The sequence below is a fragment of the Cucurbita pepo genome, chromosome LG06 (genome assembly GCF_002806865.2).
Source record: "Cucurbita pepo subsp. pepo cultivar mu-cu-16 chromosome LG06, ASM280686v2, whole genome shotgun sequence".
NCBI lineage: Eukaryota > Viridiplantae > Streptophyta > Magnoliopsida > Cucurbitales > Cucurbitaceae > Cucurbita > Cucurbita pepo.
The window spans coordinates 9,935,502-9,949,540 of record NC_036643.1 but is presented as its reverse complement, the minus strand read 5'-3'; the positions used below and the strand labels follow the sequence as shown (position 1 = coordinate 9,949,540).

General features: G+C 34.9%; 1 protein-coding gene and 1 non-coding gene across 3 annotated transcripts; both read right to left on the bottom strand.

Moving 5' to 3' along the window:
• Positions 1 to 1,505: 1,505 nt before the first annotated feature.
• TRNAW-CCA lies at positions 1,506 to 1,577 on the bottom strand. The gene has a single exon. It is a non-coding gene; the product is annotated as a tRNA-Trp (tRNA).
• A 1,252-nt stretch (positions 1,578 to 2,829) lies between these two features.
• Positions 2,830 to 13,612, bottom strand: LOC111796923 (protein phosphatase methylesterase 1). 2 transcript variants are annotated; one of them, XR_002815441.1, is made up of 14 exons: positions 13,195 to 13,607; positions 12,150 to 12,234; positions 11,880 to 11,950; positions 11,041 to 11,155; positions 10,853 to 10,932; positions 9,184 to 9,268; positions 9,006 to 9,086; positions 6,492 to 6,586; positions 6,303 to 6,353; positions 4,992 to 5,072; positions 3,644 to 3,716; positions 3,481 to 3,558; positions 3,281 to 3,362; positions 2,830 to 3,194 (listed from the first exon to the last, which is right to left on the bottom strand). XR_002815441.1 is itself a non-coding variant. In XM_023679735.1 (14 exons), the coding sequence occupies exons 1-14, from the start codon at positions 13,311 to 13,313 to the stop codon at positions 3,129 to 3,131; spliced, it is 1,185 nt and encodes a 394-aa protein (XP_023535503.1). In that variant the 5' UTR covers positions 13,314 to 13,612; the 3' UTR covers positions 2,830 to 3,128. The 2 variants fall into 2 exon arrangements, 1 of the variants encoding a protein (XP_023535503.1); XM_023679735.1 differs by having other exon boundaries at positions 3,458 to 3,558; positions 13,195 to 13,612.
• Between the last annotated feature and the right edge of the window lie 427 nt (positions 13,613 to 14,039).

Below are 14,039 nucleotides of genomic sequence, written 5' to 3'. Positions count from 1 at the left end.
ATATGAGAATTAGTTGACGGCGGGGCTCGAACTTGCGACCTTCGATTCATAAGACCAAGGTTTTTAATTCAATTATTTCCTTTTATTATCCTATTAAATTTTCAAATTTATTCTTAACAATAACCATTTATGTTTTTATTATTATTAAGGTTTAAATAATATTTAGTAAAAATATAAATTCATACCCTAATTTTTTTTCTATTATTTAAAACCTTTTTAAAAAAAAAAATCATCAAAAGTCTATTCAAACCGACCCTAAAATCTCAAACTTAAAGCATGGTTTTCACTTCTTCAATATTCTAGTCTTCCTTTAGGTTGACTTTGACCATTTTTTTCCTCAACTATCCCGAGCATGTTTTTCGTCTTCAACCACTTGAGTTTCGGTCTCTTCGGCCTACACTAAAATCTTATAATTTTAAAATGTATAAGGAGGGAAGTCAATGGAGTATTGTACCGGTTAAGCTCGGGTCTAAGAAATTCTCAAGTTCTTATTTATAATGGTTTGCTAAGTACACTTATAGAATTTAGACGGAAAAAAAAAAAAAAATTGAACCTTCGACCTTCCTTGATTGTTCCAGAATCATGTTAATTTCAAACTTGAATTTTCTGAACGGTTCATAAAATAAAACCTACTCAAATGAGGATGTTGCCGCCTTCACCTTCAAGTACTAGTTGTATCTAATTCGATGAAATTGAGACCAAATCAATGGCGGGATGAAAATGGAGTATTTGAGTTGACTCATTAATTTCAATGAAATTAAACTCAAATTAAATTTGATTAATGAACAAATTTACGATAAAACACTGAAATTCACAAAATATATATAACACGGAAAAAAATCATTGGCTTATCAAATTATCTATCGAGCCATGAAAAAGATTCAACAGAGGACGAAAAGAAATCCACTATCTATTTTAGATCAAGCAAGAGTAACTCTTGATATAGCAGTAAAGGCACGACGAGCGGATCAACTCATCAAGTTCCTGAGATAGGATCCACACAAGTAAAAACACTTGTCATTAGTTAGTTATTACGGACATCCCGAAAACGTCCCGATCAAAATATGGCTTTCAAATTAAGTTCTGAATGAGTGAATGCCAACGAGGGAGTATATATATATATATATATATAACTTAAAAGTCGTTATTTGCTCTAAAATTGTATCAATTTTGCACCATATTTTTTTAATGATTCATTAAACACATCTAAACATATTTTCTTTTATTGAATGAAGCTAAAATTAATTAAACAAGTTTATGAGTAAAATTAGATTTTTTTTTTTTTTCCCCCTCCATTTTAATTTAATTTATTATCATTAATTTTTGAAAAAATACAGCTGTAATTAGATTCGCCAAATTACGGGCCATTGGGCAGACGGCGGCGGAGTGACCGAGGGGACAAAAACATACGGAAAATAGTTTTTTTTATAAAAGAATAATAATAGTAAATAATCACGGGCAGGGCGGAAAAGGTAATTTCGGAAGAAGGAAAATTTAATAAAAATTGAACCCGACGTGAATCGAACACGCAACCTTCTGATCTGGAGTCAGACGCGCTACCATTGCGCCACGGATCCTTTGTTGATGAATGTTGAGCGTTTTTATTTTATTTATATAATATTTATTTTAAAGCATGAAATTTTTTTACTTTAGATCTTTAGTAGGGAAAAAAGAATATAAAGATAGACAAAGCATTTAATTGGTAAATTCTTCACAACTGGGAAAAGGATTATTTGGCTTCACATTTTGAAAGCCGGCGTTTGCACGTGTTAACTATATTTAATTCATTCTCGATCTTGATGCTTTTTTTTGGAGTGACTATGGAGAATAACTGTTCAATCAAGACATTCTAGTCATTCTCGGTCTTGATGCTTTTTTTTGGAGTGACTACAGAAAATAACTGCTCAATCAAGACATTCTAGTCGTCGACTGCCGAGCGACAAGAACAAGCCGAAGTCATCCTATCTACCTAGAAAAAGTCTCGAAGACTTTCTAATATTATCAAAATTAAGCTCTTAAACTTCTTTTCCAAATTTCATTTATAGCAACTTTGGAAAGAGCTTATAAATCATAGCATTAGTTGAAGTTCCTCTTCACTTTTTGACAAGTGAAATAACGTTCGACAAAACTCCGTATATCCTTTCTAAGTCGTGGAGGACAAAAAACAACGATTAGAGACCACCAAAATGGCTTGCTAAACCATTGGAATGCAAGTTTTTACTTTAGTCGGAGCTTCCAAACAACCATGAGGGATACAGATCATTAGAGGGTATGTCATTAGAGCCTTGAAATATCAAGATGAGACCTTATAGACATCTTTATCATGAACCATTAGAGACTTTTGAACCCGCTCTTCTATCTATCATCTGTCAACAGGTACTAGTTGCACCTGGTCAATCAGTACACACGACACGATATCTGTGATGTCCTACATTGGTTGGGGAAGAGAACAAATCACCATTTATAAGGGTGTGAAAACCTTCCCCTAATAGACGCGTTTTAAAACCTTGAGGGCGAGCCCGAAAGGGAAAGCCCAAAGAGGACAATATCTGCTAGCGGTGGATCTGGGTTGTTACAATATCTGTCTATAAATAAATCAAGATCTTCTTTTTCATTATGAGTAGTACGTATTGTTTATCAGAAAGGAACTGAAAGACTATATCAGGGCTAGCTCGAGTCCACCCCTACCAAAGTCTGAGCCCTTGGGGGTGGAGGTGAGCGTTAATACAGTTTCACACTAATCAATCAAAAAGAGTCTTAACAATAAAGAGACGGTTACCGTCCAAATGAAATGAACTTAGAACATAGGGGAAGGGAGCTTATAGTCCATTATAATAATATCCACACCTCAAATTTGTAGCTATATAAACAGATATGTTGTCTAATACATCATGGTTTATAGAGTTATCCAAAGTAGTGGCTTCACCAAAATTAATAATAGCCATATGAGTTATTCATCTCATTTACAGTCCTCCTTGGGGCATCACAGAACCCATACGACCTCATAAGAACACAATATCAGACCATTACCGTTCACACAAGTTCAGAAAACGAACTACAATCGACATCAATTCGTGCGAGTCGGGTAGATGATGCTTTAAGAAATGTACCTCTACTCAAAACTAGCTTTACTCCAAAGCAACTGCTATGTTTGGAACAACATCTTTACTTGTCATACCGACTCCGTTTCTAAGCTGCATTGTTAAAAAAAACGAACTTGGATTTTCCATTACTCACTCGTTCCTTGCTTCGAAAGAAATTATTCGGAGAGATCAAATACCTGTAGGAGAAACTGTAAATGATCTTTTTCTCCGGTGTCCGTTTGAAGGTTGCTACTGCTGCGGTTTACGAAGTCCCGGTATCTGCAATATGAAGTTTACGTCATGAGGTTGGCGATTCTACGTAACAAGAAAACACTATGTACAGATGAAGCCTCTACTTTTTTCTTCCATTTACCCTAGATTGGAATTTGATACTAACCTCGACCCCATGCGGACCTATGCGGTTGCGGGAAATAAAATTTAGTATCAGATTCGAAAACTCATCCGGCACATCTTCCTGCACGGTTCAAACAATAATTATAGCTCACAAAACATGGTAGCAAGATGGAAGAAGAAATTTGTCAATTGAAACAAAGAAAAACCTGAATAGCATGGCCAGTATGTCTGACTACCACCATCTGAAACTTCCCTTGCATTTGACCAATTGTAAGTGTTCTGTCATAAAACATGTACAGTTCTTTAGAACATCTACTTCAAAATTTAAGGTACTTTACTCTTTCAATAAGAAAGTAATTAACGAAAAGAAACGAGTAAAATAAGCCATCCGTTTTTTTATATCCACGAGTGTTTGGACCAACTTAGAGACATCTCGAATATTCTCATAGGATAGCCATGTGACCCTACTACATTTGATTGCTAAGATAACTCGTAGGATATTATATCCTACGTAAAGTCGACAAAAAGAAGCAACCCGATAATAAAGGGACTTCAATCAAACAAAATAAAACGTAACGAATAATTTCAGAAAGATCTCACACTAACGCCTAAAGAGAAACATGGAATCTCTCAAGGGATCAAACATCAAAAGACTCCCTATCAACCCCTTCAAAAGTTCTATTGTTTCTATTTACATGGCCCTTTTTAACCATTAGGTTGACCCATGGTGGCTGAATAATCACATGTTTATCAATACAAATATTTGGAGAATGAAGGTAAAGTACAAAGATCTCCAAAAACCACCACAGGAATTCAGCACAAGCAACGTACATTTATTTACACATGTTCATACACACAATGTTCATTTTGGATCATAATCTCTTCTACTGTTAAAATACATTATTGCAGAGAATTTTCCTATTAAAAGACATTATGCAACTGGTCATTAATGAAATTATTGATCAAGAGGTAGCTTCAAGCATGCAAACTTCCTGTGTCTGCTTCATCCTCACCCTGCTCATTCTCCCTTTGTATATGTTAACTTAGATATGCCTCATCATCCATACTTGGATCTAAAAAGCTTTCTATTTTGTTGAATTGTTGATAGTGAAACCCGTTTTCTCTTGCTCGAGTCAAGGTGAATTAGTCCTTGCTCATTTTTGTAAATATCTTGAGTCTCTCCAAAGAAGTTTGAACTCTTCATTTGACACCTAACTCACCGAAACAAAAGATTGCGAAAACAGAAATCACTTGCTCTCTCAACTCAAAATTGAGCTCCATTTGTAAGAAAGCTTAGGAGGACGCAAAGCATATTATCACCTCTTTCCCCCCTTTTGTGATGATAAAATGGTCAAAGTTTTGAGGAACCTGAATCCTTTCCTTGATATACTAAGGATTTGTTGGTCAAGGTTTTTCAGGACATATTAAAAAACAAAGAAAGAATATTCCAAGATGGAAAAGAATAGGAAAAGAGTCAAACCAAAATATACAAGTATGATGGCTGATTACTAAAATAGACAAACTAAAACGGGTTTATAGGGCGTTTTTAATAACCTGTCCAATCTGTCAGTCCCTGCTAGAAGCAAAAGCTTTGGAACAGGACATGAAAGAAATTTTTCTGAAAGGCCCTCATACCTGCAACATTATTAACCAATTTACTAAATATAACATATGAAGAGGATATAAAAACCAAAAGAAAGTCAAATGAATTTGACCAATAAGTTGCAAGTAATCAGAGAAAAATAATTAAAACAATAAGAATCTGAAATAGACGTATCTTCAGACATTATTAACTCGGTTTATGCATTCCTCATCCTCCCCACCTCCTAACTCCATACATGAACAAAAAGGAGAACGCTCTCGGATTTTCATAGGACAAATTCTAGCTCACCATTATTCCAGATGATAGCTATCATTTTTCATAAAGATTGCTGCAGGCTTTCGATCTAAGATATGAATTGACTTGACTCTCTCTCCCTCCCTCTAAGAAAATCAGACTCTCGATTCCTCTGTAACCTTTGATGGAAGATAAAGATCTGAATTTCAAAATCGAAGTCTTAATTGCCTCACATTCGGTCTTAGCCTTATATAGTCTTACAAAAGGGTTGAATGAAGAAAAGAAAAGAGACAACCAGAATAACCAACTAGACTATAAAATACAAACAAATTATTCGCAATCATCACAATATACTTGAAAGATAAACTACATGACATAAAGAACATTGATGTGTTTACCCTATTCTACTAACCATCATATGTGTGTCAGTGTGTGCGCGCTCGTGCGCATGTGCATTTTTTTATAGCGGCCATTTTAACAATGACGTTCACAGCATGTTCATGCACAAGTGAACTTAGAATAACAGGGATGAGACAATCATCATAAAAATAATCAATAGATATTAACATATCATTTTGAAACAATGACTCCAGTGAGTTATATACAAAACCTAGTCTTAGTAAATGCAGCATGCACAATAGGACTCAAGTTCCACCCAAACCTAGCAAGCTCTTTTTCAATAACTGATAGTGATACCTCTTCTCCAGTTTGGTAAAATTGTTATAAGACAGGACTCGAGCATAACCAGATAGTTTTATGAAGAGTCCTGTCTACTTAAATAATATTTCTAAAAAAACTCGTATATGAGAATAGGAAGAGCATATATGTATCTTCTTGGGCAGCCAACTTAAAAATGCAATTATATATTGTGTTCCCCTCTTTCCTGAATACTCAAATTTGAATTCCAAGAGAAGACAAAAAGAAAGGGGAAAGAGGGAGGGTTGGTAACTGCAAATCATACATAACAACATAAGGACTGATTAAAATGTGGTTGCAGAACAAGTAATCACAGATTTTCATTTTCATACCAGCTTTTCCAATATTGTTCCGTTTGTTCCAGTTTTGCTCGGTAAGTATAGCTGCACCAGAAATTCAGATATTTCACGGATACAGGACTAAGAACTGAGCAGTTGATGAAATCGGCTAATCAAGAAGGAAAATATGAACAAGCTTTTAGCATACTACTGGATGAACAATATAGTTGACAAGTGACCAACCATTTCTTCGAATCATCATATGTAAGCGTAGAGGGAATTGATACACGGGCAGAGTCAACATTCCTCAAAGAACCTGCTTTTACACTCCATTCAATCTACAGATTCATGCAGTTTTTTTAAATTGGTTAATAGGGTCAAACTCTACTACAATAAGATAATGAAGAGAAGACATCATTTAATAGAAGAATATGGCAGAAGAAAATGTGATATTTCACCTATGGTTCAAAGGCTCTGTCAGATGAGAAAGGCATTTATTTAACATGAAATCTCCTATTGGTGATATTAAACAATTTGTTGCATGACCAATTTAATAAATAATATCAGATAACTAACGTAGATAAACAAATCCAGTAGATAATCGAAACCAGTAAAGATCCAAAACCATAAAAATAGGGGAAAAAACATTTATATCAATTTTTTCCTATAGGTGAGTATTTAGCCTTTAATCCTTGACAACATTCACCAAGTAACAAAACACCAATTTCTAGAAGAAAAAAAAAACATCCAAATAGGGGCTGATGGTGAAGTACCACTATTAAAATTATGATTTATGCAATTAAAAGCATAATATACATTACTTATTATTTCTCCTTGTTCCTTGCTCCTAATAAGGTTACTAAATCCGTGTCCCAAAATGCTCCCCCCCTCTTCTATGCTCTCCGTCCCTTCCTTTTTTCCCCTTGCTGCAACCAAATCCTTTTCTTCAGTTTCTTCATTAAGGATTCCTTCAGCCTTCCTCTAATTCTTTCTAATTATTTTCTTCTTCTAAGACAAGTATTTTTCATTTTTGCATTAGCCGTCAGATGGAAAGCTGTTGTAGTATTGCCAATAAATCCTTTTTTTGTTTCATTTGCTCACGGGTTTTACTTTTGGAAGAAAGAAAAAAGTGTCTCAATTTTGTTAAACTTCATTGGAATACTTTATTACGGCTGGAACAATCCCTTGCCACTCATTGAAACTGTCCTTTCAATGTCAAGTTAAGCAGGCTGATGGATGTTCTAGAATCTTTAAAAAAATTTACCATTTTGGATGGTTTATAGAGATTTCTTCCTGTTTAATGGTGGTGCAAAAACAAATCCATTTTGGTTCCAGCTGGGTTTCTAAAAACAGGATGGTAGGCCTTCTGGGAATGTTAAGCGAATTTCTTCGAAACCCCAAGGGAAGGATGTTTTAAGCTTCTTTTGACAAAAAGGATTGGGAGCATCTTCTACAAGTTTTAGGCAGTTTAAACTCTTATCCCCCAACAACTATTTTGTCCTCACTTCTTTAGATCCAGTTTTTGGTTTAACAAGAGTTATTCACTCAACAAAGGACCCTCCATCTTGTAGTGACGTTGCTAAGATTGACTAAAGGTAAGTTTGAGTAGTCTGGAATAAGTCTTAGTGGATTTCAATATGGAGATTGATGTTCTTGAAGATTCAGTTTCAAAAGCTTCTGACTTATTATTTCGAGATTGGGACAAGAAGACTCCTCCTATATCTTCATCCTTCATTCATGTTGGCAAAATTTTCTCCGTTTATAGAAGCCTGTGGTCTTGAGTTTCGTGAAATTCCTCCTTTGCCCCAAGAAGGAACTTGTGTCATGGTTTAGCTTTGCAATGTTTTGTCGTCGTCTCTGAGATATTTGGATTGACTTGCATGAGGTGGTTTCTTATTTCTTTGCTGGTGAGAGTTTGCCCAAAGCTCCTTTCAATAGGTTAATAGTTCTTGCAAAGTTGAAGATTTTTTTGAGGTTGTGTTATGATGTGTTTTAGAAGGTTTCTTGTCGGTTGGTGATTCGTTTTTTGTTTTCTTTGAAAATTTTAAAGTAACTAATCTTCCGTGGAGGACTTATTCAATGTTTCATCATTCATTTGCAAGCTCTCTAAGTCTTTCAAACGAAGTTTCTAAAGAAGTTCTGGATTCTTTAAATATTTATTTATTTTCATGGGTAATTCTATTTGATTGTATTTGCTGCTTCTATCTTTTTTCTTTTTCATTCCCTTTGGGAGTTTGTATCCCTTGAACCTTTATTTCTTTTCATTATATCAATGAGAAGTTGTTTCTTGTTAAAGAAAACATAATTTATATTTGTCTATGAATACAATATACTCTAGAGGTAGATGGAAGTACATTTATGTTCTTAAAGCATTCTTTTATCAGCTTTCCTTTATCAATTAAATATACTTTTTGCTAATATAAAATTATGTCAAATAGACAACAACTCATCAACACTGGAACTATTGAGTTCATCTTTAATTTTTAGACTTTTGATTGGTAAATTTGATACTTAAGATTTCTACCCATGAATTATTTCATTTAGTTCATTATTATTTTTTTTTTTTTTTTTTCCATTATTAAATTTCATAATTCAAATAGAACAAAGGCATTCAATCAGATAGCAGAAAACTTGTGAAAATAAAGAAAAATGTCCCAAGGACTATAATAAAGATAAAAAATACGCACCACCTTGGAGAAACAAGAAACATCAGTAAAAATATATGTGTATTGTTGTAGGCCAAGGATAATAGTGTACCGCTTTCTCAATGCTAGGAAAATGTTGCATCCTGTTGGATAATATTTTTTGCATATGAATCAATGAAGCCATGGCAGTTCCCTATATCCAAAAAGTTGCAGAAAGCTGAAAATTGCTTTAAAAAAATATGATTTATAATTCATTGTGATTCTGGAAATACCAACAACAGTGAACATACCTCCACAACGTCCACAACCACTAAACCAGCCAGGCTAGGTAACGCTCTCTTCGCAGCAACATGTACAGCAACAGAACCTCCCATACTATTTAAATCATTCCATTGAGCATATAAATGTAATTAAAATTGGGAGCAGAATTGGCACAACTTTAAACTATAAATAGAATTTAAAGACGATATCAAGTTTTTTTGATTTTACAAAAGGAACAGTAGATGTTCTGTAGAGATGTGCCTTAGTCTATCCACCCAAATAGCACTCGCATTCAACAAAGTGAGCAATCAAAAAAGCAACTACCAAGTTCTTCAACAAATTAATTACATGAATTGATATTAAATGATTGATACAGAGTTCTGTACAATGTACAAAGAACTTGTTAGTAAACATCCCAAACTCTGCATTCTTCATGGAACCAATAAGAAAGTACATGATCTAAGCGATAATAAGGCTCACAACTGTGTCATGGATCAATGTGAGATGCCTAGCTGAAGATCTATTCTTATGTTGGTGGATTCAATTTTAGGCAATATACACCAACATTTTCTATTATAGTATTCATTCTAGACTAGGCTCACAACTGTGTCATGGATCAATGTGAGATGCCTAGCTGAAGATCGATTCTTATCTTGGTGGATTCAATTTTAGCCAATATACACCAACATTTTCTATTATAGTTTTCATTCTAGACTATGTTTACCCATGACATATAAAACTGTGACAGACATTTTTTCTTTTTTCTTTTTTTTCTTTTTTTGTGGGAGGGAGGGGGGGTAAGAAACCATGCTTTTATTGAGAAAAAGTGAAACAATACACAGAGAATGCAAAAGAAAAAAAGGAACCCAAGAAGAGTCCAATTAACACAGGAAAGGACTCTAGTTGAGCAAACTAAGGTCTAAAGGAAAATTACAAAAAATCTAACACACGAAAACCGAAAGAAAAACATGAAATCTAATAAGGGACACATAACCCCCCATAGTGTTCCAATTCCTCTAAAATTATATTATTTCCCCCAAAGTCCCCATAAAATAGCACAAAGACAAGCAAACCAAAGCCTGCTACCCTTATCCCATACGGGGGCGTGGAAAAGACACTCTTCTAGCAAATCTCTGCAACTCCTTGGGCAAGTCATAATGAGGGAAACTGTGACAAAACCTTATACCTTTCCTTAATCACTATCAATGATTCCATGAGTTTGGTCATCTAGACATTGTTTGGGACATCAAGAGCAAGCTTTGCACTAGGTGTTTTCGGAAATCTTTTACTTCAGCGTCTCATGAGTTTAGCCAGAGTGGAGAAGAGAACCGATCTAATCTGTTTATTCATTTACCCTACAGCCAAATGTTGTGGAACTCTCTCTTCAAAGAATTTGATAATCTCTCTTCAACCTTCGGGAGATTGGGTTATGAAGCAACCAAAGAGTTTTATGAAAGAAATAGAGATTGGTAAATGATCAAGGTGCTAGATACATTCACTGCTTTATCCTGTGATCACTGTCAGACTTGTTTTGTAACTATAGTCCTTTTGCAGCAATCCAAAATGGAACGGTTTCTTATAATCTCATAAACTTTTGGGTCTTTCTGTACACTTTTCATTCTGGTCATAAAAAAATTGTTTTGCACTTTATACTTTTTCTAGGGACAAGACTAGCTAGCTAACTAAAAGATACACTACCTGTGACCAACAAGCACAATTGCAGGAGGTGAATCTCCAAACATGGTCTTTATAACTGCCAAAACATCATTGCACATAGTCTGCAAATTTAATAAAAAACTTCATAAGTGGCAAACAAGTTCCCAGCACAGTAGAAAATTTATGAACTAAAGATGGCTGAACAATCATTGAAAATTCCATATCAGTACCTCAACTGATAAGTCAAGATCATTCTCAGAAGATGATTTTCCATGTCCTCTGAAGTCCATTGCAACTACTCTAGCCTTTTCCTTTATTATACCAGCTGATAGAGCAAAAGAAAGCCTAGTGAAATAATTTTTGACAATTAGCCAGGTAAGAGAATTATATTACAAATTTAATGCAAATTATTGCCAGAAACGTGTAAAGGAATAGTGAAAACAAAAGGCAAAATAAAATAAATATCGACATAATTAACTGGTACAATATACGATGCATATTACTGAAAATATGGAAAAGGGATCTATCAGAACACAGAAGACCAGATTTGCAAAAATTAGGATACAACTTAGAATACCCACTTGAAAGACATGACTGATGCGAACATATGTCAAAAACCAACCTAAGTTCTTTTAACTTCATTCAGAATGCTTCTCACCAAACAAAAACATTTAATGTAAACAATTTTTGTCATGGTCAAATTAGATGGTTGAAATCATTTTCAGACATACCCTACGAACTTGGGTCTTAAGTCTCAAGTTAAAACAATCAACATCATTTGATGACCAAAACAAATGAGAATGTAGATCTAACAATCCATGAAGGGAAGATACTTCTTTTTTTTCTTTCTTAAATGGCGTCGTTACTTAATTTAGAAAAATCTAGGAAATAAGCTGTGAATCATAATTCCAATATGTAATGTAAAGTTCTTAGCTAACCATCTACTTCCAGAAGTGGCACCAGCAGTTAGATTAAGCCAAAGCTGTAGTGCTTACAAATATGGGTGACTTAAAGCCCAGACAATTTAAAACAAAGAAAAATTAGGAGTAAGAGAGAAATAATCACACACCCAGAATAGCCTCCTCCATGCAGACAAAATACAACTGGTCCTTCTTTTCCCGCTGTATAGACATGGAAAACCTGAAAGGATGATGCATATTAGGCAAAAAAGAGCAATTCCTTGAAAGTTCACTTCTATCTTCGCATGTATACTTGTATGCAAGTGTTCGTGTGTGTGTGTTTGTGTTTGTCTGAGTGTGTGCACTTCTCAATGAACAAATAAGAAGGCATCCAAAAGAAGGGGACTCTAGTCAAGAACTCTGGAGTGAATTAATATAACCTCGTTTGAGTTTGGAATGGAAATATCCTCCTCTTGGTCAAAATATCCAAGCCAATCTAGGGGCAAATACTTCTGTGAAGAATTCCTACAAGACAACATAGAATCAAAAACGAAATCCAAACACCATAATAAAAATATATATCACCTTTATACCAACCAGCCCAACATGAGCTTCATGCATTCAAATAAAATAGCGGTGAAAATGATTACATGACGTTATAAGTTGTCACGTATTGTCACAACTCTCATTTAGTTCATAACCCCATATGGTTCATATTCTCATTTATTCTGGTTATTAACTCTCATTTAGTTCATAACCATTTTGTTTCATATTCTCATTTAAACCATGTATGAGAATTAGTATTGATATGTCTACATAAAAGCAATTTTTTTTTTTTTTTTTTTTTTTTTTTTTGTTATGAGTAACCGAATGGATAGAGAGAGAGAATCTTGTTCTCCACAAGAAAAGGTAAACATATCAAGATGAATAAAGCTCTGTTGTTGTCAAACTTTTACACACATTAATAACTAAGATTTTGTATTGAAAGAAAGGAACGTGGTACAGGAAGTGAAGAAGAAACCCACTGACACTCACTCGTTGGTATAAGAACATTTCAGATTCTTTCCACCAAATTGATTTTAGAGATTTTTTTGGTGAAAAAAAAAACCTTCCGCTGTATTGGCTGCAGTTTGTTTCCAATATATAACCAAAAACATGATTCTACAAATCTGTCAAAAGATACTCCATGCATTCACACGGAATGATTCTAATCACAATATTCACTCTCCAGAAAGAACACAATTCCCGTCATGAAAACAAATAGTTCTTTGGGCTTCAAAGGAGTTACAAGAATTCGAAATAAGGAGCTTCAATCAAGAAAATGAAGGCATTTTATATTTTTTCTGTAATAAAAGATGTATCGATTCAGTTCTAAGCAATTCAGCAGAAATGAAAGGTTGGTTAGTACATGCAGACATTCTGAAAACATAGTTGCGGCAACGAGGGAATGAGAAAAGGGAGGCAGTGGAAAATTCGAGATCTTACAGAGTCGGAGGGCGATTAGGCTTGGAGGCGAAGACCGATTTCTGATTCTCCTGTGGTTGTGCTTGATCTTCTGAAACGTCTTCGGGAAGGGAACCGAGGTGAGAAGATGATGATTCCATTGATCGATTGATCGATTGATTGCTTGCTTGCTTGCTTGCTTGCTTCAAGATGAATCGATTGCTCGGTTTAACAAAATCCAAACGACGGGTACGGAATGTGTTCCAGATTGGTGAGTACAGAAATTAGAGGACGCAGGAGGAGGAAAAAGAGAAGTGAACGGACCGGAGATTCGGCCGCCGTCGGATGCTTACAGTTGGGCCGTCCACCGGCCGGCTAAGCCCAGCCCACTGCGTGATAATGGTACATTGGGCTCTTCCGTGGGGATTTTGGGAAATTTTGTTCAATTAGCGTTGAAAGGGTGTTTGGGGTGTGGTTTCAATTGTTTTTACTATGTTTATAAATTAGAAAATAGTTGAAGTAGTTATATATATATATCAATGAGGGAATGTTCAATGGCGGGTGTCGATTTTGGAGGAAACCCGACACTAGAAACTAATCGGTGGTGGGTTTCGGAAGGGTGTTTGTAAACGATTTTAGTAGTTATGAGTCAAAATTGATAACAGCTCATTCTCCATAAGTTGTAGTTTTGTATTGTTCTTCTTTGAGAACGACATCATGAATGTGTCCCGTGCTTCTTTCGGTGTATTGTCATTCCAAATGTGCTCTAACATCTCTCCTTTGATTGTAGTTTTCAAAACAAATATTGTTTTGTTTGCTTGTCTTGTCATCCTAAATGTGCTGTAACATCTGGTGGTTTTCAAAGCAAACATTGTTTTTGTCATACC